A 27428-nucleotide genomic window follows, 5' to 3' on the forward strand; every position below is an offset into this window, starting at 1 on the left:
TTACAACTACCTGAATAGATAAGCCTTTCTAGAAAGAGTGCTCACGTCACAGGCACCGTGAGGAGCAGACTTCTGGCTGCTATTTACCGTAGTTTACAGCCCTGCTTTCTGTGTTGCCACTGACAGAGCTGGGGAAGCCCAGGATCAGGTGCCGTACAGAGCTCTGGCCCTCACTGCTGAGCCCAAAATGACAGGCCAAAACTGCTCCAGGGTGATTAATTTCTCCGAACCCTGATTTCAGGAGACACTTCAATTTGGTAGGATCTATCTTCTTCAAAATGTCCAGATGCAGGACAAACACTGCAGCACTCTACAGAAGCATACTGCCTCTTTTCTTCCCCAGCATTCATCTCTTAGGACTGGCATGAATCTAAGCTAGTTGAATACTGCCCTGCATTATCTAATAGCAACAACTGCATCACAGTTATCTGCTGGGACATGGACTTTCACTTCCATATTCCCAGCTAAAATACCCTGTGAGATTACTTTACTTGAACATGGGAAGACTTCTTAGTCAAAGTCAAGTAGAGGAAGTAAGGAAGAATTAGGTAACAACTATTATTTTTGCTTCTGTCCTCCTACAAACAGAATAGTGGAAGCACGAATTCACCAAATACCCTATGCTCTGTGCAAAAAGGACGTACCCTCAAGCTTTTGAACATAATAACCATTCAGAGATTAGCTGAGTAGGGGAAGCAGCAGAAACTCTGAAGCTATAAGTTTTAGCAGCATCTGATCAGCCTGCAAAGATACGTACCAACCTCAGTAATGTGTTACTGTCACTTGAAACCACTTAAGCTGTTTTTTCTTTATCACCCTGGGTAACTACCAGTAGGGGACAACAACACATTCTCTACCAGCGTGGCCAACATTTGCTCTGATGGTACTGATCACAAGCACCCTGGAAATGGTGGAAAATTCACAGCCACTAGAACCAAAGGCAACTACATCCTCAGGGAATGGTCATATGTTGTTGGTTGTTTTTTTCTTATTATTATTTAATTTATTTATATGCTATGTAAAGGATATACATGTATACGCAGTGCAGACTTTGTTACTGAACCAGAGCTTGCATAGAAACTCATTATATCTTTTCAAGCTTTGTTTTACAGCAGACAGTGTGCAAATCCTTCAGAGCTTTCCATAGCATTTGGAATGCAGACACTCAGCAAAGAAATAGGCAATAAAATACACAACTGCTCTTATCTCCATGTGCGAAAGCCAAGCTGGCAAGCATGTATGTTAATTACAGGCTAAAAAGCTATACGGCCTTCTTCAGATCAACTAGAATCTTACATAATTGTTTTGAACAGATGATTATGTGTCTGCTCTAAAGGAACTCAGAAAAATTACATTATTATTTAGTAGCCAGCAAGGGAATTATATATTCACAGAAAGCTGTGTGTGCTCTAAGAATGGGACAAACACAGCACAGGAGCAGTGACAGACTATATGTATGTATTTATTTAACACCTCTGGCACTATTGCCAGAACTCAGAGGGCTTTGAGTTCCAGTGACCACTAGAAAAGTTTCATATTTCTTCAAGCTACTTTGTATTTCATTACAAATATCCCCCATAACTTAAGACCATTTTCTTTTAGGGGCAACAGAAGTAAACTGTCTTCCTTTCACATCTACACATGGACTGTTATACCAACCAGAAATACATTTTTTTAATGAAGTTTTGTTCTGCTCAAATCACAGTGGAAATAACCCCCAAACCATGCAAGCGAATGGACATCTTTATTAAAGTGAACACAGTATTTTCCCCAAGTTCCTCTTCCTTTGCATTCAGATAAAATGGATTTTCTAAACTGGAATAAACAGCACTGGTTCTTATTGTGCATAATGGTTTCCTGAATGAGCTGTACCATCGCTTGCTCCCATTCCAAAGATACTCCTCGCACTGAATCAGTGTTGTGTGTCACAGGTAATTGCATTTGTTTAGGCATACTTTGTTATACACAGAAAAAGCTAATGCTAAGGTGTTCAAGAGCCTGGGCAAGCAAGCAAACACCTCCTATATGACAGAAACTAGGTTAAATCTCCACCTGCCTGCAGATAAAGGAGCTGATGCTACAGGGAAAATGCCCTGTTCCTTTGTGTTTCAGCACAAGTTCTTAGAAGGCCTGTATGTTCTATACTTCACACACTTTGGGGCAGGGTCAAGCAGCCTTCCTCAGCACCCATCCCCACAGTTTCTATGTTGACCTGCTGAGCAATGTGAGTGGGAGGAGCACCAAAAGAGACAGGAATGGTCCAAAAGAGAAGCATAAGAAAGTATTAGGATTATTTAAGATCTCTGAGCTGGGACATAGTTGTCTTTGGCACACAGTAAACCTCTATCACATCATTCTCCAATACAAGCAGGACAGAGATAGCATTCATAAAAGCAACACTTTCACTGTTGAGTGAAGCATAAGTGTTCTCCCACTGGGACTCGAGGAAATGCAGTACTGGATGGAAGCACAATGCTATGGGAAGCACCATGGAGCCCAGCTGCAGACAGAGCAGGCTGACCTCCTGTATTCAGAGCCATAGCTGACACTTCCACCAGCACAGGCAGATGCTCTGAACCACAAACTCTCTTCCCAATATTCATTTGATCTTTTATTAAATCAACACGATAATATCATTGTGAATTCCTGCCTTGTTTTTTCTTTTTCCTGTGGTTTTGTTGTTGTTGTCATTTTGTTTTTTGAACAGAAGAGTTCGGAGAAAGGAATCCTTTTCACTGATCAACTGGTTCAAAACCTTTTCACCCTCTTTGACATTATATTAAGTGACATGGCATCAAACAACACTGAGGAACATGACAGTGCTAAGGGAACCATCTCAACTGATCAGTCTGTCCACAGAAGCTGAAGATCCAAATGCCTTTCTTACCTCACTTAGTATGATTATGAACATGAATTATGGTTAGGAAAGTGTTTCATCCTCTTATTAACCTTGACATTATCTTTAGCTAGCTTGCTCCATGCCCACACTAAAGTTTCTCATAAATCTTGTACCTAGTATTTCCTAGACACCTCCCAATATATGAGATGCGTTTTACTTTACATAAAGAATAAAAAGAAAAGAATCCCAATCATCTTGACTTTTACAACAGTCTTCCAAAAGCCATTACCTTCATGTCTTATACAGAATCATGCAATGTCTGACTGCCCCCTATTTCTTCAAAACTAACAAAGCCAGAAAATAAAGCAGCCTTTAGCAAGCAGAGAACTACAGAAAGACATACAGCAGAATGTGTTACAGTGGGGAACACTTCATATCTAATGCAACAGTCCTCTGCTCTCAAGTCCTTGTCAGAAGGTACTGCTGTACTGGATAGCCACTGGCATGCAGTTTCCTAACGTCACACTCGGCAAGCAGTTTTGCAGAAGCCATACAGAAAACAGAAGATACAGTAATCACAAATCATGGCTGCTTCAGAATTTAATTCTGAATTAAAGAGGTGAGAAAATGAAGAGAATTAAAGGGAAGCATGTTTTAAAGCGATGGAAAGCACAGCAATGATAGCAGAGCAGCAAGGTCCTAGGCTGTAGCAAGTGAGGGTTTGCTCAAATGCAAGATCTCTGGGCACAGAATTAAAGGATATAAGCTGCTAACCTTGAGAAGGCCTCAGGTATGCAGGGATCTCCAGCAAAATACCTTTGCCTCCCCCTGCTAACCCTTAAATGAGGTCTGGGAAGAGGTAGATCCTGGCTTCACACCTTTTGGTCACTCAGCTACATTGCATGCACCTGAGCTCCCCTGGGCTGGCCCTGCCTTCCCACCAGGTGCTCAATCACTGGTTCAGGTTGTGACTTTGCATTTCTGCTACACACATGAAGTCAGACTCTAAACTAGTCTCACTTCATGAAAACTGAATTGTCTGTTAATGGGTGGTGGAAATCAGAAAGAAGTTACATTAGAGCTGAGAAATTATTTGTACACGTGTCCTTTTTTCTTCTATATTTCTTGTAGTTAGGATCACATATCTCGTAATAACAAGAGCCTTTTCCAAACCTCTAGTTATTACATGGTCCCAGTGAACACACAGTTTGGCAGCAAGCAAATTTTCCTGCAGAAACTCATACAGTAGCCTTCAAATTCCACAGACAGTTGTGGGGTTTACTTTTCCTCTATTCTTACCCTGGCAGGATTCCATTCCAGCAAACTGAATACAGACTGTGTCCACACTATTAAGCTTTACTGTTGCTTAATAATGCAGAAGAGATCTGTTCATCAGGTGTCCAAACGAGGCACAGACACGCTAAAGGGCTGAGTGAGACTAACTGACTTCTATTGTTCTGCTCCTGTGTTTTGTTCTTGCTTTCTCCTGAATCAGTGGAAAACTTCAGAGATAAGCTTGTTGCAGAAGTGATGGATGCCACTGCCGTTAATTATTCCGCCCATTACAAAGCATAGTATAAATCACTTTTTGTCTGGTGACTGTCGCACAGAATTTGTAGTGCACAAAAGGCACTGCAGATCTGCGATATGGCTCTGCTCTTCTTGTTACATAAGAGATAGAGATGTGTGTGTTTAACAAACACATTTATTTTAACTCAACGAAGACAGGCCTGATTCAAACATTAGCACTTTCTGAACAGTTTTTTTCTATTATCTGCATTACTTGGTACATGAGTACAAGACAAGTTTTATTTTCAACATCGCCTTAACAACAGAGCATGCTTTTTGCCATTTATGCTTCAAGTATCTGCAGCTAAAAATGCCATTCAGAGATGAAACTGCTGCACAAGTACACTTTGTTCAATACAAGAGCCAAGCATTCTTTGCTATCACCAGCTCCATAAGAAAAGCTTCCTTATTCAGAAGGTACTGATCCAGCGTAAGCTTTGCACAATGTTTTTGGGATTAGAGGGCATTAGAGAAAGGGTCTGTATGTTTTACAGTGACAGTGGTAGCCATAGTGATGTCACAGCTAGAAAAGACACCCTGTGACACACTGGCCTCATGAGGAAGATGGACCTTGCAAAGATTTTGACATGCACCACCTCTCTGAAAACTCATTCCAAACCAAAGCCTGTACTGCACGACTGCCCCTAAGCATTATGCCTAAACCTTGTTAACTTCAAGGAGAATAAAACACTTGTTTATGTTTTGCTTAACAACAACTGACCACTGGTTAAGGGATGGACAACACACTCGTGCTTAACCTTGATCCCAAAGAAATCCACTGGCACTCTTGAGTAAAGGGGTTACAAGTCACAATGAAGGCTGGAAAGCAAAAGCAATTCTTGAAGTGCTTCCCCACACACAAAGCTAAGAAGTAAACCCATATATGTAGCATCATTTCCACAATACAAGGCAGACTAGACATGCATACCCACTCCTGGCACCACAGCATTCCAAGTTCTACTTGTATTTTAAAATGTGAGAACCTTTAGATTCCTACAGAAGTGAGAAGATTGTCCAGAATTCAAGTGGATAAATGATTTTGCTATTAAGAAGTAAACAACTGTTCCCTCCCCTTAGTCTACCTTCTGAGCAAGCTGTTTAACACTGCATACATACTTTACTTGTTAAATTCTTCAGGAGCATTTTTAAGTGATTGGGGATTTCACAAATGACTTCCATTGTAGAACCTGAAACTTGATTAGAACTTAGCTGTAGATGAAAGCCTTTGCTGTGTTACACTTCCAAAATTATGACCATGAAATGAAGCAGCAAAGTCATCTGAGACTAGTTCACTGCATGATAGCCTTCACAAGTGGGACTGCAAATGTTTCTGTTGGTCTGGAACAAAGCTTGGTTCAGAGCTTGCTCCCCACAGCACAGGAAACTTGACATCCATCAAATATTCACTCCCTTTTATAGAAATGGAAGCACTTTTCAGCCTGCTCGTCTCACCTGTTCCTTTCCTAATTCTTTAGCCCCTGCATCTGTATGGCTGTTCTACAGCATTGCCATGTATGCGTGTAATGGAACAAATTCTCCAAAGTACAGTTGCAGAGGAAGAATGTGCATATATCACACTTGATTAACATTAATGGAAGCCACTATTATATTTGACCAGCATTCATGGAAGCCAGACCTCCTCCTTCAGATGGTTGGAACCCTTGTGACACAAGTGAGTGACCCAGGTGGGCATGCCTGCAGAAGTATAGCAGAAGGGGAGAGAGGAGGGCACTCCTGAGCTTCTGGTGTTCTTTTAATTCATCAGAGTTGGGACAAATTGCCATTAGGTCAAAAACTACTTTGAGAAAACAACAGCTTAATATACATTTGCTTTTGCATCCCAGATTTTTGCTACTGTCTAGACCAACTCTGTTAGTTAGAAAATGTTTTTATTTCCATTTCATTGCAATGGATTTCTTGCAAGCCATTTATTGTTTACCCACTTAGCTACTTCTCTATCTCCTACATGCCTAATATTACATGCTGTCATTTTTAGCTTGCCTCAGTAGGTGCGCATTAGCCCTTAGTATGATAGTTACGTGTACACATACAAATACACATACAAGGCTGCACTTCTGTGCCAAGTAAGTGACTTATAAATCTTCCCCTTTCAGGCCGTAAGTTTTCAGGTTTGATCAGAGAACAAGCTTTATGCTGCTGTTGCCATTTTTGTTACAAAAAATATATATTCCGCTCAGATGCTTATTTTTTAAGGTCAGAAATACAAAACCAAGGTCAAATTTAGAAGAAGTACGATGATACGATTCAAAGCCTAGCACCAACCTCCTATGAATTTTAAACCATGTTAAGTATCCCTTTAAATGAATTTGTTCTTCCACAAACCAGTATAAAGGATACTGCAGCCAACCTGCTTGCAGATCAGCCTTCTGCCTCTAAAAAAACAGCAAGAAAACCAAAGAAGGGCTATAAAAATCAGTTCACACCTTCAAATGCAATCTTAGCACTGCTTCCCTGAACATATGATAGGCTGTAGCCCCCAGTGAGCACTACCTGTAGCACTGGCACAGAGTGCCCAGGCAGCCGGCACAGGGAGCTGTGCCTCCTAGGCAGCCTACACTGCTGGGTGGATGCAGCATCAAGCCAGCATGGTGGCATCTGTCCTTTGCTGTTGGACAGCATCACACCCTTGGAGAGGGAACAGAGCACCCCGTCTTCACTGCTTTGTATTACATGCACATTCTGCCTGCAGGACAGCCCTTGGAGTGACACACAGCGCACAACAACCTCCCCATCACTACAGCTGTGCATCTGTTATGTTGACAAACGAGTTTCAAACAAGAAATTGCAGGCACATGCTGGCAGGTGGTTCTATCTCTCCCCCAGTCCTTGCTCCAGCTAAAAGGAAAATTGCACTTAATATTTCAAAACTGCTCCTGCTATGGAAAGGTTTATGGCAAACACTTTAAATAATGATTTTAGCTAGTAATTGGCACACTAGGTCTTCAGATGAGAGGAGAACAATCACTCTTGTTGTTACTCATGTTAACTCACAATGCCCTCTCCCGGTACAAGGTCCTTGGCATCTCTGAAGCTGAACCTAAATAATCACAAACAACTTTTAAAACCTACCTCTGCACTAAGCAGCTGGGAATGAACTAAGAAGGCCCTGATCAGTACAAATCAACACTGTCTCCTAGATTTTTAATGCTGGCTTGTGCCAGTTGCGGCTGTGGATTGCTTTAGGCACCTGTTCCATCCCCCTCCCACCAAGTCCTCAAGGTGATGAGAACTGTTGACACAGGGTCACCGTCTGCAGCTGCTGTTCAGAGACCCTCCTGCACCCTCCATGACAGCACAGTGATACGGCTGCAGGTTCTCAGCTTGGCACAAAGCTCACATTAAAATGCAGAACCACAAATGCAATGCGGAAACAACCTCTGCTCGGGTTTAACTCTAATTGGGTTCAGGTAGAAAGAGCACAGCTGTGTCAAGGATGTTAGGACTTGAATTGCCACTTTCTATACTGCAGGTGTTTCTGAGCTTCTGGGATTCACCTATATCTTATATTTACTAAACGGAAGAACAACAAGATTTGCTCTAATTTAGGCATCTTTGCTTGAAGATAAGGATCTGCATTTTCATTTCCCTTTCTTATTTTCATAAAGTACACCCAGCAAGCTGTTTATTCACTGAGCATGCTATCAGCAGTGAAAGCAGAAAATCACCATTGTCTTTGAATTAGAGCAGAATCAGTGCCACAGAAGCACACTATGGCAATACCTATCCTGCTTAAAGGAAAGAAACATGCCACACGGTGCACAAAAAATAATGGATAGCGTTATTGAAATGTAGCATTTTTGTGAAAAGGAGCTGGTATCGTGTTTTGATAATACTTTTCTGTCCCACAGCTCAGCTCTTCTCACCCCTGAATACTTCAAAAGAAATCCTAACATGAGAGGTTGGTATTTGCATGGTGTCAGGAAAAGACTGAATAAAATCCTTCTCTGTCATAGTGAAAACAAGAGAATGATTCAGAATGAAAGGAAGGACATGTTGTCACAGGTCCTGGGAGGTGATGAATAGCTTCAGGAAGGAAATGGGCTTAACATGGAGAATGGATGTACATATCTGGTTTGGTTGCAGAGGGACGGAGGTAGGAAAGAAGGAGGATGACAGTAGATGCACAATATGCTGCAGATCTGGGGCTGAGTATTCTCTTCCGCATTTCTCTTAAATTTTCACTGTCTGTCAAAGTAAACAGCCCCAATTATATTCAGCTGGATTGACACATACAGAGCTCAAGGCTGAGGAGAAGAATATTTCAATCAGCTGCTGAGTTTCTGTAGGCACGAGGACATCAAGTTTTAGTCTCGCTTCATCCTCCCCTTGACATTTTAAAATGTCGAACTACTGCCCGCACGGTTGCCTCATTTCCCACCCAGTCTGCAAGTGAGCAAGGAAAAGGTACCTGTTTACTGAACAAAATGGACTACAGTGGCACCATAGACTTTGCAGTGACAAATACATAACTACATAGTTGGAGTAAAGGCACAATTACCAGGTCAGGAGCTGTAACACAATCAATTTAATTCTCACTTGGAAGACGTGAAGCTGCTGGTAAGGACAAATTGGTATGTCAGGGTGCTGCACTGGATGGGGTTTATCATGGGGCACAGCAAGCTCCTCGTCCATCAATGGCTGCATGATGATATCAGGCAGCGCTGGCACCGCGGGGAGCTTTGCACACACTGGGGCAAGTTATAAATGCCTGTCACCTTCAGCTGAAACCCACGTGTCAGCAGCACAGCCAGTGAGGAGCACCTCATCTAAATGTAAGAAGCACTTTTCTTACCCCAAAGAAAAGCTGGGGCAGCAATGCAATATTTAAACTCTACAAAGTCCTTATTAAATGTGACAGCAACAGCTGTAGCAGCCGGAGCACTGGCAGAATAAGGAAAGAAATTAAAGCCCTTCTGAGGGCTAGAAAAAGAAAACAGGTACAATTTTACATGTCGAAACAAGGTCTGGGCTGATAGGGAATAGAGATCTGGAGACAGCCAGCCAAAGATCTCAGGCACTGAAAGCTATTTCTTTGACCCTCCAACAACATGGAATCACCTTTAATTCCTTCCAGTGAATATCTTTTACATTAAACTAATATATATATATATATATATATATATATATAATTTCCACTACTTATTCTCAGAGTGTGTTAGGACAGATGAAGCTCTCCCCACATCATAAAATGTAGCTGAAACAACCCTTAAAACTTATGAAATGCACAGTTCCAGTAGAGATGCCAGAGCACTGAGTAGTTATGAAGAGAGTTATTCCAGGAAAAGAGAAAGTAGAAATCAGAAATAAAACTCAAAATAAGCTATTTTCCCTATATGCAGGACTGCACCGCATGTACATTTTCGACATGCCCAACTTCTGTAACCAGTTTTTCAAATGAATCCATTGGTAATTTCCCTTTATGGAATGGCTGGAAATATCTCCATGTTTTACCATGCTCCTTCAGCCACACAGGTACAACCTACAGAAACCTGGTTTGCCCTGTAGAGAAAGCCTCTAACATAAAAATAAAAATAAAAATAAAAATAAAAATAAAAAATTCTCTTTGGTAAATACATTTCATATAAACAATCCCAAGTGAATTAACAGCAATATATGAGTAAATCGAGATTGATTGATTTATTTGTTAGTTCCTATATCGGTTTTTTGTGACACTTGATAAAGATGAGGACATAACAGGTGTTTCATTGCTGGAGGTCTACTAAGATGCGCACTACTGTGTCTCTATGCTGATCTCTACACTGCCCTTCCATCCCAGCAGCAGATTTGGATTGCTGTGTTTCATCTGAGTGCAGCTTTTTTGTCAATTGATGGAAAAGCCTTTCAGCTAGGAAAACTGACTTCCCTCCCACTAGAAAGCACCACCAAAAAGATACATTTTATTCCAGAATGGACTTTTTGCTACAGAAGGACAAAAGTGTTTGATAAGATGGGAAAATGTTAAAATCCCTCTTTGATAAAACGATTTTATTTTATTTATTTATTTATTTTTCCTCCAGATAATTCACTTTCTTAACAAACACCATGCTTTGGTTGGGTTTTTCACCAGTTTCAGACAGAAAACTCAACTCAGTACCAACCATGGGTATTCTTCTTTGCCTAAGCAGCGTTGTACCCCCAAAGCCCTTTCCTCTTATACTGTCAATAACGCCATGCTAAAAGAGTATTGATTAAGCACTTCTCATTCCTATTCTATTTACAAATTAAGCTGTCTGTTTGGAATACCCATTGTCCCCAAAAAAGAGCAACTGAAATGTCATCTCTAAATCAGACCACTTCACTGCATATAGACACATGGACACACACATATTCAGACTACAATATTCTCCTTCAAACATCTTCCCTAAATACAGTTGCTGGGGGCACTTGGAGGTTACAGAGCTGTCAGAGCCCTGGCAGGATCACGCCTCCCTTGTTCCAGATGCACCTCTTTCCAATTTAGAAGAAAAAGAAGCATGTCAGTATGTTCCAGAGAAGTCATAAGGGTATATGTAGCTTATGGTAAATTGGTACCTTCCCTGTCAGAAACTATAGCCGCTAAAGGCCCAGGACGGGCAACTCAATTATCTACAACTGGATTGCTGATGTGGTGTGCTCTCCGCAACGCTGAATATCCAGCTGGTGCTTGGATTTAGTCCGCCCTGATATAACAAGAGGCTTTTTATTATCTCAAGCCATCACGACATTATCTTAGATCAATTCCTGGCAGACATGTACCTGGTATACAAGAGAACAGGCGCTAGCCAAGATAAAATAAAATCAGAGACCACATAGTCCCTTATGGGTAGAACCAGTCCTTTTGGTCCAGAGCTAGGCTGTACCAGAAAAAAACAACCAGAGAGGATAAGAACTTAATGCTGATTTACAAATTTACAACTATATTGTTCATTAATTTTACTGTTTGATCATTTTGATTTGCCATTCTGCACATGATCTTTCCTGGGCGTTTTCAGAATACTTCAGCCCACAGGGCTTGTCATAAACAATACCTCTGAAAGCTTTTCATTTTAAGCTGAAGAACAAGATGAAAAGTTAAATCACTTACTGTTCCCTTCCCATTGGTTGCAAATTGATTTTATTTACTGAAACATGCTTGCATTGCAAAAGCCACTCAACACATATAGTAAATAAGTCAGCAGATGAACGAGTGTAACCAGTAGCAAGCATCCTTTGAAATAAACTGCAGCTATAAACACCTAAACACAAATTTAGCTGAACACTTCATTTTTCTCCTGCTTACAAGAGGTCAATCAATACTACCAAAGACAAAAAGTAGCTTGGTTGGTGCTGATAAAAATTAAGAATAAGTATTTCATGCTGCTCCACTGTATTAAAGGCAGCTAGGATACTTAACACATCAAACATATTTTGATCTGTCCTTTCAACTTTAAAATTGCAGGCACAGAACAAACATCAGTGAGTTATTAGCTTCAGCCTTCTGGCGAGCATCATAAGAGTAACATCAGAGCCTGCAGCAATACCACAATTGTCAGATCTCATAAGCTAAACATGGTCTGGCCAACAGACACTGGAATAAGACACCTTTGAAAATCACTTAAGTGCAGCAAGAAACGGTGCTGACAATTGAGCAGTGGGCACTCTTCTTTCCACAGAAGAACTCATCTCAGACATTCACCCACAACTGCTACACAGAATAAACCAGCTTTGAAAGGCACCAACATTATGCACAGAAAACATAACCCCAATCTCCAGCTGAAGTTACTGCAGTTCACCTATTAGAATTCCTCCAGACATTTCAAAGGAACTACCAGTCTTTGCTTTCTGTGCTCACACTTCACTTAGGAGACAAAACATTACTCTAGATTTGCAGTTTCTCTGGGAAGATGGGAGGGCGGCGTTTCTAGTGGGTAAAGCAATCTGCTCGCTCATGTGTATCTGTTTTAACATTAGCAAAATGTTTTCAGGGCAGTGCTGCTCTGTGTCTGCGCATCTATCTGCCTATTTATTATTAATAAAGAAGAATGGGCACCCAGTCTACATTTTTGTGATGAAGGAAGCCTCCTTTACATGGGAAATGAAAATGAACCAATTTACCCCATTGGTTGTACTTTACCTCGCTGCTGTGGGCAAAAACCCCACAATCCTATCATTTATACTAAATCACCTCCGCTACTATAAGCAAAATGTGCTTCAAGAACACGGCTCAGCCTCTCCAAGAACAAAAGGCAATTCTTAAAGGGGGAGCTCATACCTGACATTTACAGTATACAGCATGTGATTCAGCAAGCTACAGTTGCTGTGCACAACAACAGAGCAGTGGATAAATGAGCAACCGATACCGAGTGTGGGAGCCTTGGCTGTCCTCATCAATAAATTTGAAATACCAAATAATCAATACTACAAACTGCAGATTTAAGGCTGAAAGCAGTAGGTAATGTTCAAGAACATGTCAGAGAACTAGCGGGCATCACAGGTCAATAAAATCTAATGCTATTTGCCATTCTAATTACTTTGCATGTTCACGAGCTAGGAAAGCAGTTTGTGAAGCTGTAAGGAAAGCACCAAGAGTACTGACACTATATATAATTCATAGGCTGCAGCATATTGCTACATTTCTCATTGCCCTGAGAACTTACACTTTCTCCAGGAAATATGGAGATACTTAATACTTAATGTTTATCTTCCAAAGTCATTTTTCAGGAGCCCAGTATTAACAGGTCACTCAGGTAGATGGGAAAGCCATCAATCTATCTGGATCATTTCAGGGACTGAAAATGAAGGAGCTTTTACCCTTGTGGATATATGGCATTGTCACTTCATCAGTGACACAGTTCATACAGCTTGCACAGATGGGCTTGTGCATCCTTCAGACACTGTCCAGATCCCCAGTTGGTTGACTCCAATGAGGCACTCCTGAAAGCAGCACTTGGGTCAATTTATCAGGGCCTTGCTGGGTGCCAGGTGAAAAGGAGATGTTAAAAGACAAAACATGACGGTGCGTATCACTCCTTACAGGCGAACAGACACCCACACCAAACTGGTACCTCGCTCTCACTTGAATTTGCTCATTGACTCTTTGAAGACAGAAATCCCTGCAGATTTATGTTGGAGTTATTGCGTGGTCGAACAAGGAGTGCTTTGAAAGAGGCAGAAAAATTGCTCAATTTTCCAAATGTGGCCGAAAGAAAATGTCTACATTTCTCTTTCTGGATCACAATCTGTTTTCCTGAGGTTGCTAGGAAAAATGAAAGTCACTACAGAAACCACTGGCTATTAGGTGGGCTTTGACCACAGAAACATGTTTAGATGTCTGCAGCTGTTAACGGGATGCTGGTAACAATCACATAACTCAGAATCAGAACTTTAAGGTAAATATTGCAAGAAACACAAATTAATATTTGCAAAACAAGGGCCTTGATAAATATTAATACAAATCACATAAAATATATCAAAATAGAACTATTTTTTATTTTTTGGCACTTCCTATATGTTGCTTTAAATAGACTGTTATTTCTTCAATGTTTTGAAGAACTCAGCTGTGAAATGCATTTCCTGGTCTTTTAATACTGTATCTGTCAGCACTTAACCCATTTCTGACTAGGTTCCTGTCAGGGAAAAAAAAAAAGATTCCTTTAGGTAATCAAAATACTATAAGGTTTAATTCATTGTTTTTATAAAAACTTAGCAAGGAAATGCTGAGAACAACATCTCCCACTAATGGACTATTGAAGTCTGGAGCTCTCAGCAGAAACTCAACATGGATGGGTTTTTCTCTGCTCTTCGCACTTAAAGAACAAAGTGATTCCCTGACTGCGTCAAGATAGTGCAAACAGGCAGAAGGGATGAAGTCTTGCTATAGATATGTTCAAGCCATAGCATCAAGAAAATGTCACTTCAGATGTGATGCGGATGTTATAAATATTAACAAGTCAACATCAGAAGCAAACAGAGAGGATTTTCTGTTCCAATATGTAGCATCTCTCCCAGAAGTGCAGAACATCTGCAAATTAACTTTCACATTTCTTTTCTAGATTAAAGGAAGGTACCTGAGCAGTCAGCAACCCTGCTCATGGCAGGGGTTGGAACTTGATGATCTTTGGGGTCCTTTCCAACCCAAGCCATTCTATGATTCTATGATTCTGTGATTCTATGATTCTTTTCATAGAACTACAGCTACAAGCAAGATGCTTTTCTCTTCCCTTTTTTGCTCCTGTAAATATTTCCCTCTCCAGTAACAGTTTCTTGATTTTTTTTTTCCCATTTATTCTCTATTTTGGACTAAAATATTAAAAGAAAATAACGTTAATATCTGTTTTGAAGAAAGATAGAAGGCCTTGCAGCCTTTACCACTCTACGCGCAGTTCACTGGCCCACTGCATGATTTAACATTGTGAACTTAAAGGACAGTGGGAGCAACTATGAAAATCTTAATAGCTTCCTATCCACTGCAACTGCTTAAGCTATGTTTGATGAAAATCTGAAAATGCCAAAAGCTATTTTGCTTGGTTAATCACAGTATCTTACCCTGTGACACTTAGGAGAGTGTTAGCTAAAGGCCAATGCAGAATGCAGGCAGACCTCAGGAATTCAGAGCAATCCCCCTCCTCCCCACAGCCCCTGCACCTGAGATACAGCTGCACATCTGCCAAGGAAACAGGATGCAAACATCTATCCCCCCTTATTCTGTGTGCCTTTTGCACAGTCATTTGCTGTCCATATTATTGAGTAAGGGAGGGAGTTAGGGCATAAAGATAAAAAATACCTTGTTAAGTACAAAATTGGGTTCCTATGTAGAAAGCAACAATAGTCTGGCTGCCCTCAAGCAGCTCCCTGTGAATTTATGAAGGGTAGAAGCTGGGCAAGTTGGGCCTTCATCTGGAAGCAGCCCATTTCCTGCCAAGAAAAAGCTCCACATAGAGCACTCGCATGGGATACAACAGACACAGGCACCTTTGGCTCAGAGAAGAAGGCAGCTGCCAAGTACCAAGAGTGCACTGAACATTGTTCATGGAAGGGAAGAAAGGCTAAAGCTGCCAAGTCGGAAGACAAGGGAAAGAAGGAAAGGCGTGTTCCTGGGCCCAACAGCTGCAAAACCCTCAACATCGTTTTAGATATTTTACAAGGCCATGTGAGTATGGGAGCAAACTCCAAGGCCAGGATAGCCCCCACCATACGTGTCACCACACTTTACTTTGGAGAGCTTTTACTCCCACTCATCAGGTAAATTCACAGGCTCATTGAAGGCTCTCCTTGAAAAAATTTCTACTTTGAGACAACTGGTATTCTGATCTATGTTTGAAAAGACAAATACAAGAGAGTTGCCAGCACTTCTCACCAGTATCAGCGCCCCAAAACAGCCATGAAAACAGCCCTGCACTTCAAGCATCTCCTGGATCATAGGGACTAGGTAAGATGCCTGGTGCTGTCAGTAATGAGAACCTGCATTTGGTGAAAATCCAGCCATTTCAATAGAAATTCCCCGTGAATTATCATTTCCAAACATTTTCTGGGCAGGAATGATCAAAATATCTATCTTAAGGAGTGAAAGTCTCCAGGAATAAACAATATTAGCTGTATGTATTACAAAAAATTACATACAAATAAAGTCACTTACAAAACAACATCAAAAGTACAAAATCTTGCAAGATTTGTTATTTAAATTATTAAACAGAAATAGATGTTGTTTCCACGCAGGGCTCTATTTAGCACTCCAACATCTTATTCAACTGACGACAAAATGGTGTTAAAAACTGTTATTTCATCCCATGCCCAAAGAAAAGGCTCTGAAGCACAGACTACGAAGTGACAAGAGGAAGGTGATGGTGAACCCCCCCCCCCTGCAGGAGCTGGAGGCTCTGCCCTCCCTGCACAGTGCAGCGCCAGGCAGAGATGTCAGAGTTACTTTGGGTACCAAAAGCAGTACAAATGTATTAACTGACTCCATTGAAAAGCTCTTTCTGAGTTCTTCACTTAGAAATCCCTGCAGACTGGAGCTTTGTGCAACAGGCACATCCTTAGTACTGCTCCTCTCGCTTCAAGAAACTCTGCTGAATATGTTCGGTTTATGCACTTTTAATCCTTAGCTACCTGCTTTTTTAACCTGTGTCTTATGTTGCCCCTGCTTTCATGTATATTCAATTCCCATCTGCACAACGATATTCAGAGCTCAGTGACCTTTCAGAGCTCAACTGGTGGTTTTTTCTTGGATAAGTAACTACTTAAGCAACACTGAGGCATTTCATAATTCACTGCAGATTTGCTGAACTGCTTGTGATAAAATATAATGCTACTGGCATAGAATCATAATGACATGGTTATTTAAGCAAATAATAATACTCATATTTTACACCATAAAAGTAAATCCCGTATAATATCACTCCAAAAGTGACACTTCGGTTCAAACAAACTTTTAACTTACTTTAATAACTTTTATCTATGGCTTCTCTGCAAACCAACAGCAGCCAAAGATGTTGTCAATCATTTCTGTGATTATGTTGATAATAGTTCCTCTAATGTGAATTGTTAGGGCTTAGGGTGCACATACAGATTGCTGCAGGTACAGGCTAGTCACTGATCAGCACTCATTGGTTCTTGTCAGCCTGTCGTTATCTTCTGCCACAAAGGATGTGAAATAGCATACCCAGTTGACACAGGGCTAAAAATACGCAGAGAGGGAACTACCACAAAACACTGGATGTGCTTTTAGGTCCTACCATCAATTTCTTTGTGGTAGCTTCTCCCTGTCCATGCTGCAACCGGAGAGTATAACTAATTACTAGCAATTTTAAATCCAGTTCACCCCTTTGGTTTCACCATAGAAAATCACCATCAATTGCCTGTGCTAACTGAGTAGTCACAAACACCCTAAAAAATCTAGCAACAGCAGCAGGCGTAATTTGAAAAGTGGGCAGTGTAATGAGATTGGAAAGAATTTAATTGAAAAACTATGAGCAAAGAGCGAACTCAGGCAGAATCATTCAATTCATGAAGTCAGGTGGAATAATTTGTCATTTAGGACAGTCAAAACAAATATTGCCGTGCAAATGACTTTTAGGAACAGCCAGGCATTTTAGTGGTTTGTAAGAAGAAAATGATGGAGATGAAGATAGAGTAGGGCTCAAAAGAAACTCAGAGGTCTGCTGGACAGAATGGTTCAGTAATTCCTGCATGTCAGGCCAATACATCACTGGCATTTTGTGAAATTGGGCAGACAGCCACCTTCTGCTGTCAAGTAAGACTTCACAAATCACACCAAGGCAAACTCTTTCACCAGTACAGTTGTCCATGCAAAAGCACAGCCCCGCCAGACAGCCTCACCTGCCAGGGGGGTTCTGGGTTGCCCCAGGACACTGCGGCTGGCTCCTTGCTCAGGAGGGCCACTCTTTCCCTGGCCTTCTGCTTGCATCTGCTTACATCTCTTATATACCTGTCCTGTCTCCTCACAGAGGAGTGTTCCAAAACACAAAAAGCTGTTGAAGCAACAGGCAAACATAACAGATGTATTTTCCGAAAGCTATCAAAACATTCTTATCTGTCAGATGGAATGGGACAGCCATCCCAGAGAGGGCAGGAGGTTGTCTAAACTGCCTTTCAAACACAATGTAAGTCCTTCAAGTTTCCAGTAGCAGTATTAGTCGCAGTAAAATAATTTAATTGTTCCTTAATAAATGCTGGCATTTGGAAATACTAACAAATGTTAAAATAATAGTATCCAACATTCTCAAATATCTGAAGTTACATTAATATATATATATATATATATATAAAAGATCTGATATTATTATCTTTATATTACTATGCTCTTTGTTTGTTTTTCTTTTTTTCCCCCCAATTTGGATATGCTGTAATTTACTCTCTCAGTAGAGACAGACATTTTATTCACTTTTCAGGTTTTGATAGCCCTGGATCACAGGTGCTAAACTCACTTTTTTATCCACAACTAAAATACCAAAAAGCAAAGTGAAAAAGTATATATGTATATATTTTTAAACAGTCTGAAGAGTTGCATGCTACTTACTAAGCGATAATGCTGTTGTCATGTTTATTCAGTGAAAAAGGCTGACAAGACTTGTTTCACATCTGTCTGCACAATATAGCAAAACCATGAATAACGAGCGATGAAAAAGCTGTTTTGTTGACAATCTATTATTCCTAAATGCACCCAAACAGCAAGATGTAGCCATTGCTTGTTAGTGCTGTATTTGGAGCTCAACATTTTGTCCCTATAAATACTTTGTGTCTAAATATTTTTCAGATATATTCTAGGCCGCAAGCCTTTTCTTTGCAACCCCAAAGAACAATATCACTGTCTTCCATACCTCTAACCATCAAAGCCATACGAGGACACTGGTAGCTATGTCCAGTACTCCACTGGGCCTTTTGCAAATGACATTTCCCTTTTTTGATTTATGCTCCTTTTTCTCTACTGTTACAACTCAGACTCCTTTTTCTTTCTCAGAATAGCCAGACATTCTGTTGTTGGGTTTCAGTTTTCATCTACAAGACGAGTGAGCTTTTTCTTATAAACCATCTCACAGTTTTCTTACCAACTGTCTTCTTTGGGACCAATGACTTAGCCCCAAAGAAGGGTAAAAACTCTAACTGAGCCACTGAGATCTTCCAATTCAGTCTGTAAAAGCACAAATGCAACACCAGAGCTGAGGAAAAGAGTTCCCAAGGACTGGCACATGCTGTCCTTGCAGCTCCCTTCCACAGCCACTCCAACAGCTCCCTGACACCTTGGTACAAGAAGGTAAGGCAGCACCTTTTTGTAACTCCAGTGTCTTCCCTGGAAGCTTGCTTAAATAATGACTGGATCACAGGAGCAGGGGTTTGCTCCTAATTCAAAGTATCATCTGGCAGACTCTATTTAAAATAAATGCTTTGGTATTCACATAACGTGACTAGCACATAAACAGTCATTCCTTGCTCAGGCTACATCTGCACTCAACTTTACAGGTCTAGCAGAAGCCTCTGCTGATGGTTATAGGGAGACTTCACCAAACAGAAGACATGTACACTCCCATGCAAAACACAGTGACCAAAGTCTGCCTGAAAGTGAGCAACAACTGTTTTCCAAAGACTAGCAGGTCCTATCCATTGCATAAAGAGCCCTGAATCTTTATATGACCTATGGATTTCCGTATCTTTTAATTTTATGACATGCAATCATCATCCAGTTCAAACAGCTGGATGTATTATACATACCCTATAGCAATTTTGCTAATTTCTTCCTACGTTTTTCCCTTTGGACTCTGAAAGATACAATCCTGGAGAATACAAAATGACAGGTCTGGCAACACAAGGAAAAGAATGCATGAAATCATCTTTTATCACTCGTCTGCATGCAGTTCCCACAAAAGAGACACTTGCAACATACTTGCTGGCAGAGAGGACTTACAGTAAATAACTGCATTAACTTTACTTACTTAATTCAAGTAGTGTATGTTTTAGAGAATGCCTGAAAGGCCACAGGGAAACAAACCCAGTCTCCTCTCTATACATGGCAATGCAGCTCCCCTTGCTCGAGAGAGCTGCAGGGTTGCCTGTTTCACTGTCAGAATAACTCTTCAATAACAATTTTAGGTTACCATGGCTGCTGGCAGTGGCTAAAGGCATCTTGCTGTTCAAAATCCATATTGTTAGTGAAACTCAGGCAATTGTACTTTTACAAATGCCAATTCAGGCATGTTAATAAGTAACTGCAATAGAAACAGCATTAGAAAGTCCCTGCAGAGGAAAGAGCCTCTGAAATCAGCAGGCAAGATCCTTTTCTCCACATCTACATTGCAAGCTGGCAGAGATAATTCTACCAAGGCTTTTCTGGTAAGCCGTCAGCAGTATTTATAAACAGTGATTTACACAGAGCAGCAGGTTCAGCAGTCTGAGCTCTGGTCCCACCCTGGCTCCTCCAGGTACAGCCATGTATTTTGATAAGAACTCAGTTTTCGGACAGGCAAATAATGGGGCCCAGCACACCATCAATTCCAGTACAAGACAAACATGGACATAATGTAACAAGTTCAGTGAAGGACTGCAAACATGATTAAGGAACTGGTGCATCTATCACACAAGAAGAGGCTGAAAGATCTGAGGTGGGTACACCCACAAGAGAGAAGGCTCAGGGAAAACTGATCCATGAGCAGAAACACCTGATGGGAAGGTGCAAAGAAGGTGGTGCCAGACTTCATCCAGCCCTCTCAGAGTTGCCCACTGAAAGAAGGAACAGGCAAAGAAGCTGCTATATGATAAATTCTATTTAAACAAAAGAAAAATCTTTAGACATATTTTTCAAACAGGTCCCTGAACATGCCACACACCTGCTCTCAGCCTGAGATCTCACCTTCCTCAGGACCCTCCACCTGGTGTAGCCAGCCACACAACTCAAGTGACCCTCTGCAATTTGCTTCCACACCCTGTTCCCCCAGTAAGATAAAACCACCCACATAAAACATTCGCAGACCAGAAACAAGAGGAAGAAATTTTACAAAGCGCCAAGCTCTATGATAATATGCTTACACAGTCCTGTGCATTACATTTGTAGTTCTTATCAGTATATATAGGTCATCACTAACATAAACTTCCTAGCCTGTTCCGCAGATAGAGATTCAACCAGCAAACACACAACATAAGACATGTCTCCCAAACACTTAAATCAGGAAGACGTGTTTGGTTAAAAACCGCCCGTCTTTTCTGAACATAGAGATGACTTCTACTCTACTGCTGTGCTTGTAATGATGGGTATGTAACACATAAACATTTGTGCTTTTATGAACTAGGGGAAATTGAATTTAATGTGAATTCCACACCAAATTACAAGCGGAACAATCTCCTGGTTCTCAAGCATTGTGCAAAGTAGAGAAAATATTTGCATATTTTCTATTTACAATTTTAATAATCCATATCACATCATCTTCTTTATAGAATGAAAAACTTTAACACATGCTACAGTTATTTTAGGACAAAGTCATTAAATTGTGAAGAATTAACACGTTGTTCATATGATGAAGAGAACACATCACTTCTTGCAAGGTCATGATGAGAGGCAGAGCAAGCTGTTATTTAATGAATATCCATCATCTGGAATTGAATTAGATGCATCTCATTTTCACTTTGTCAAACTTAGTTCATACTCTGGTTGAAGACCAGCACGCTACCTAGGATAGCAGCTACCCACAAGGTAGGTATTATATCTTCATTTGACAGGTCCAGGGTCAAGTAGGTCAAATCAATATTTCAGAGATCCGTCCACAGTCAAAAACGGACAATAAAGAATCACATGATATATGAGTCTGGCACATAGGGAAAATAACTCATTTAAAACAAGGGACAATGATAAGAAAAGAAAAATGGATTTCATTCAAAATCGAGGGAAGAATTGTATTTCAAGAACACAGAAATACCATACAGACTAATTCAGTCTGATACCAAAGAGTAGATTTCTATTTGACACTGCTCTATGTAGGACCCTATTTTAACTTGTATGTCAGACAAAAGACAAGAAAAGAAAAAAACAACCATTTGTTTATATGGTTGTGTGCAAAAGGTTAGAAAAAAACTATAGTTATTTTCAGACACTTGCAATGTTCCACAGGCGCCAAAGGCAAAATAATAATTATAGATGTCATACTGCACAGTGGAATGGAAAGGAAACAGGAATATACAGATAGGCAATATACTCATTCATTTTTGATACCTGACAAAAAGATATGGAAAAGTACCATTCCATTAAGTAGACTACTACATGGACTCAGAAGCATGATCCCCCTGATAAGCATGTTCCTTTCCTCCTACAGTGTTCCTGCCTTCATCCTAGGAATAGGTTGTGCCACACTCTGCAGTAAAGAAAACATCTGGACAAGAGAAGCTGACCATCATAAATTAAGCCAAAGTTAAAAAAAACAACAAAAAGGAACAATAAATCAATGACTCAAGGCATCTCTTTTGGCTGCGTTTAATTCCAGGACAAACCTCACCAGAAGTTTCTTTATATAGCTTCACTTAACCTCTCCTCTATGTTAGTATTAAAGATGCAACTGGAATTAGAAGAGATTGTTTCTGAGATATGCTGGAGAAAGTCTCCAGCACATGGAGTGAGCTTATGTCTGTCCTTTATTTCATAGTTAGAATTTCCAGTAAGTTCTTAAAAGTAAGAGTGGTCTTCTGTGAAGTTTTTAAGTTCTTTTATAAGGACCTAAATTTCCCCTAGACTGAAACTGCTTGGTTACAGAGATTTGTGTTGGGCTCCCTTCTACCAAATATTCACTGACATGTGAATATTGTTTTTATTTATTTTAAAACCTTTTGTTTGGTTTTGATTTTTAATTGCCATAAAACAAAGGTTCTTACCGGTAACCTTCAGTTCAACCGTTCTTCGTATAAGCTTGCCTTCAAACTTCAGTTCACAGGTATAATTTCCTCCATCTTCCTCCTGGACCTCTTGTATTAAAAGTGTATTTCCCTTCTGAATTACAACGCTTCTCCACATTTTTGGCTTACATTCCTGCAGAATAAAAATTCATTGCTAAAATTACCCAGCTTGTATGACATAGGACTGTGTTGTTTGATCAGATTTTCAGTATTATATACATAAGTAAACAACCATCTCGGCATATTTTGCAATTCAAATTTGAATATAATTTCAGAAACCATAGAGATCCGAAACTGGAATTAATTTGAAGACAGAAATTAAACAGAAATTCATTTAAAGTTCAGTAATTCCCACTGTATACCATGTGCCATGCTTAATATCTGATGCTCTGAAGCAATGGTAAAGTATCTTCTCATTTTGTGATGAACAACTGCCAAGACATTTATTTTAAGATGGGCCATTAAAATACATCTCTGTTTGAAGGGAGTATAAGAAATATCTGTTAAGAGTCAGCCTGGAGACAAACTTCATGCCGTCACAGCCTCATTTACCATCAGAAGAAAAAGGAAGAACAGCAGCAGTTTTGTGAGTAAGATAATTCAAGAAACCCTATTTCCTTCTGGTCCCGTGTCTCCTCACTGGTTTCTCTCGCATCTAATGAGGTGTGAGCTCTGATTCAGCCTTTTCCTGTTACTGGGTTCTTCGTAGCATCACCCCCAAGTGTGTCATCTCATGGTGTATATGGTACTGTCAGTCTGCAACTTTCATTGACTTTCCCAGCCAGACCTTAGATTTAGGTTGATTGCTATGCATTGTGGTCCTGCTGCAGTACTTGAGTCCTTCTGCATAGTGTGCAAGACACACAGTGCAAGGCACAGCTCTCTCCTTCCTAATGTACTATGATCCTTGCAGCCAGATCTGTCCCCTTGCACCATAACGGTACTCACGACTGAATACCTCTTGGAAGCTCTGAACCAAATGTATGGGTGCAATCTAATCATTTCAAAATGGGACCTTAAGATTATACTTTTATTGCCTCTTAGTAGCTTTAGCATCGAGACCGTGAACAAAATCATGCTCTAAAGTTCTCTGAAACACTGTGCTGTGGTTAATTCTGCTGCCCAGAGTACACAAAGCAGCACAATTAGGACCCGAGTACCTTTAATACCATTTATTTCCACTCTCTCAAGCTGCCAACAGAGAACAAGCTCTCAAAGCACAACTAACAACCTTGCAACACTATCAGCAGCAGGCTCTGCACTTTCAGCAGCCTCGCAGTTTCAGAGATTTCACCCCAACAGCCCACGTCAACGTCCCACTTTCGGTTTGTCTGCAACAGCGTTGTCAGACACACAGCACACAAAATAGAACAAAGCTTTCTTTTAAGGAAACAAACAAGGAAACACAATGACGCGCAAATCTACTGTGTGACAGAAAAAGATCAAAATGACATAAATATGCCTTTTTTTGTTTTTCTCCTGTGAGACTCCATACCTGCTCCAAATCCTCAATGTCAGATTTTAAATTAAAGGGGAATAACAAGGAGAAAAGTGAGACTGAGCTTCTGGCCTTGCACCTGGAGGCACCAAATCCTTTATCCTTATCTCTAACAGGTCAAGTTCAGTTACAGAGCAGTCAAATAAAAAAATACCTAAACCATGCAATTCCATTGCAGGTATCGGTGTTCATGCAATATATTGTTTTGCTAAGTCCTTAACCTTGTCTTGCATGGGAGCTGCAGTTAACACTTCTGAATGAGATGATCTGAATCTAGATCCTATCTACTGTACTAAAAATCAGAGCTTATTTTTGTTGCTGCATGACACTGACACAGCTCGAGGTTTATGTGGGAAACAGATCTGAACAGCAAAATGCAATTAGACCCCTTCTGATCCATATACAGTTTTCAGACCTATTTACAAGGTGGAATGGAGTTGCATCAGCCAACTATTTGGAGTGACTAAATCTGAATGGTACCGAGCAAAGAACTCTGTTCAACCCTAATTTAGAAGGAATACAATTCCAGGAATACACACAGTACATGTATTTCAGACACGCATCCTTGCAGAGCATCACTGGAAGAGCCTGTCATAAATACGTTACCAGTTTTATATTCTGTATATTTATTTTTAAAAGTACACAAGCAAAGAGACTAAAAAAATGCATTCTTATGTGCCTGATGATTTTTTTTTTCCGCCTGAAACTGTTCTTACTGTTAAATCCCATTCATTCAATCACGCCTTCATGCACACATCTGTTTAAAAACAGCATCCTTACACTGCTTGTCAAAACAGTTCTAACGAGTCTAACGGAGCAGTGTGTATCAGTGGCACTAACTGTGGAAATCTCTCCAAAGAAATATTACACACAGTGCAATTCAAGCCAGAAGTGAAGTTCAAACTACTGTTAAAACAAGCCCTGATAGCAAATGTTTTATAATTCCTCATTGGGTGTGTATGTAGAAATCTATTCAAGTGTAATTATTTTAAGAGCGTATTTAAATTACAGTTAACTCCCTCTAAATTGATGCAATTATTGGCTCAGATTCATTAATCTCTCCATACAGAGAAGGCTTCTGGAAAGCAGGAGAGCTCTGCACACCATGAGCTGTAGCATTACTGTCTTTGCTGACAGCGGTTCACCAGTCACAATCCAAGTTCCCCAGCCACGTGGGACTGATGGGTTCCCTCTACAAGGAGAGAAATTCACATTGAATTCTCTTTCCAGGCAAATTTAAAGGAGGAAACTTCATAACTTCCTCATATATACTTCCATTCTATTCTATTTTGGACAACTTACATTCTCCCCTGGAAAATCTTCTCTAAATAGTTCAGCATAATGGAAAGCAAGCAGATTTCCATGAAGCAGATTTACATGGGAAGATGGATGATTATACCTTCATCTACACATTAAATTCAACCACAGAGTTAGAGGGTGGTAAGCTGAAGACCCACTGCAAGATGTCTGGAACAGATACCTTCTTCAGAAGATTAGGGTCACGCTTAATACTGGAATATCACATGACACTACTTTGGGGAGAAGGGACACACGTATTGTATAGCATGATGTAAAGTTCCAGATCACACTTCTTAGGGGTTACCCAAGTACTTTTCATACTGTTCTGAAATCTAAGTAATTATAGATTTTCTAGAAACTACAATTGTTTCTAGGAAGTCTAGAATGGGCAGACTTCTACTGATAGCACCACAGCTCTGTCTAGAATGCTTTTTCAAAATGCTGTTTCAGAAACGTGTCTCAAGCAATAACCCGACATAACTTTCTACATGACATTAATACTGACATTTTACATTACTGAGCTTCCTGACCCAGGTCCAGATAATATAAGCGTTATCTAAGAACTGAAGTGATAGCACCTTATTGTTAATTATGAATAAGGAGTTGTATGTAGTAGGTTATTCCATTAATGTCTCTTTACATTATCAAGCCGGACTAAAGGCTGTCGACCTCAATTGCCTGTTAGCAGCCAACCATATCAATTCACATCAATTTCGCCATGGTGATGACTTGTCAGTCAGCTGTCATTCTCCAGCCTGGTTTCAAAAAAACCTGTCTGAGCAACCCAGGCAACATGTATGACTGTATGGACCAAACACCCCTCCTGTTCTCGGACAGCACAAGAACCAGCTTCTCTTTGGTACCTTCTTTCTATCCAGATTTCAGATGTAACTGAATACAAATATTTTATGCATGAACAGCACTGAAGATACCCACCCATACGCTGAAAGAAATAGCTCAAATGGCTGAAAGAAAATTTTTGTTTATACTAACAGCGGGTTATGGCACGTTTTGTTACTATAAGCTTGAACATGTGAGATTTCTGTAAAAAAATAGAAATAGATGACAACTTTCAAAATTGCTCTTTTCTGATGCATCCCACAAAGGAAGAAAAAAAAAATCTGCAGCTCTGCACATAATGCTTCATGTTATAAAAAAAACAACCTTCAAAGAATGCTGCTAAGATTGCCAAATCAAGCACTGGAAATTTTGGACTTAACTGCTTTCTGTATTTCTGTCTCCATTACTTGAGCCAAGTTGGTCCAAAACTCATCATCCCTTTATCACTGCAATCCAAATTCTTTCCCACCAATCTCACCAAACTCTTCCTCTTGTCCAAGTACTATTTCTTGTTCCCTCTGACTCCCATCTCTTTATTTCTCCCCATTGTTTCCTGCAGTTCCTCATACCCTTAGTAAAATGTTTTGATGTATTAAGTAAGGGACATGGTTCAGTCCCATGGTTCAGAGGAAATACTGGTGGTAGGTGGACGGCTGGACTGGATGATCTTGAAGATCTTTTCCAACCTTGGTGATTCTGTGGCTCTTTAACACTCAAGGGCTTTTCAAACACCAAATTCTGGTCCATATCCAGGCATTGAGTAAAATCTGCCAGGACCTTAGTAAGGACTTGGTATCTGGCATCTGCATGGCAACTTGCATATTAGTCATTCTCCCTTGTGGAGCTACAGTAACACAACATGCATGTATCTGCTGCTCAAAGTTCTGGGCAATACTTGAAAGGCCCTGGAGAAGGCACAGCCAGCAGTTACCTGCTGAGTAGTAGAAGTTCCTAGCAAATCTCAGTTAAAATTAACCAACCTCAGTAAAATGACTCAATGAACCTCAGCAAAAG

The 27428-nt window shown here is 40.3% G+C and overlaps 1 protein-coding gene across 5 annotated transcripts in view; it reads right to left on the bottom strand.

Moving 5' to 3' along the window:
- The window catches only part of IL1RAPL2 (interleukin 1 receptor accessory protein like 2), a 326376-nt gene that overhangs the window by 119543 nt on the left and 179405 nt on the right, over nucleotides 1-27428 (bottom strand). For all 5 annotated transcript variants that reach the window (XM_072336404.1, XM_072336403.1, XM_072336400.1 and 2 more), the window contains one exon: nucleotides 22757-22910. In XM_072336404.1, coding sequence (XP_072192505.1) covers nucleotides 22757-22910 — 154 coding nt within the window. The remainder of the gene's footprint in view (nucleotides 1-22756; nucleotides 22911-27428) is intronic.

Source organism: Excalfactoria chinensis, chromosome 4 (genome assembly GCF_039878825.1).
Source record: "Excalfactoria chinensis isolate bCotChi1 chromosome 4, bCotChi1.hap2, whole genome shotgun sequence".
Classification (NCBI taxonomy): domain Eukaryota; kingdom Metazoa; phylum Chordata; class Aves; order Galliformes; family Phasianidae; genus Excalfactoria; species Excalfactoria chinensis.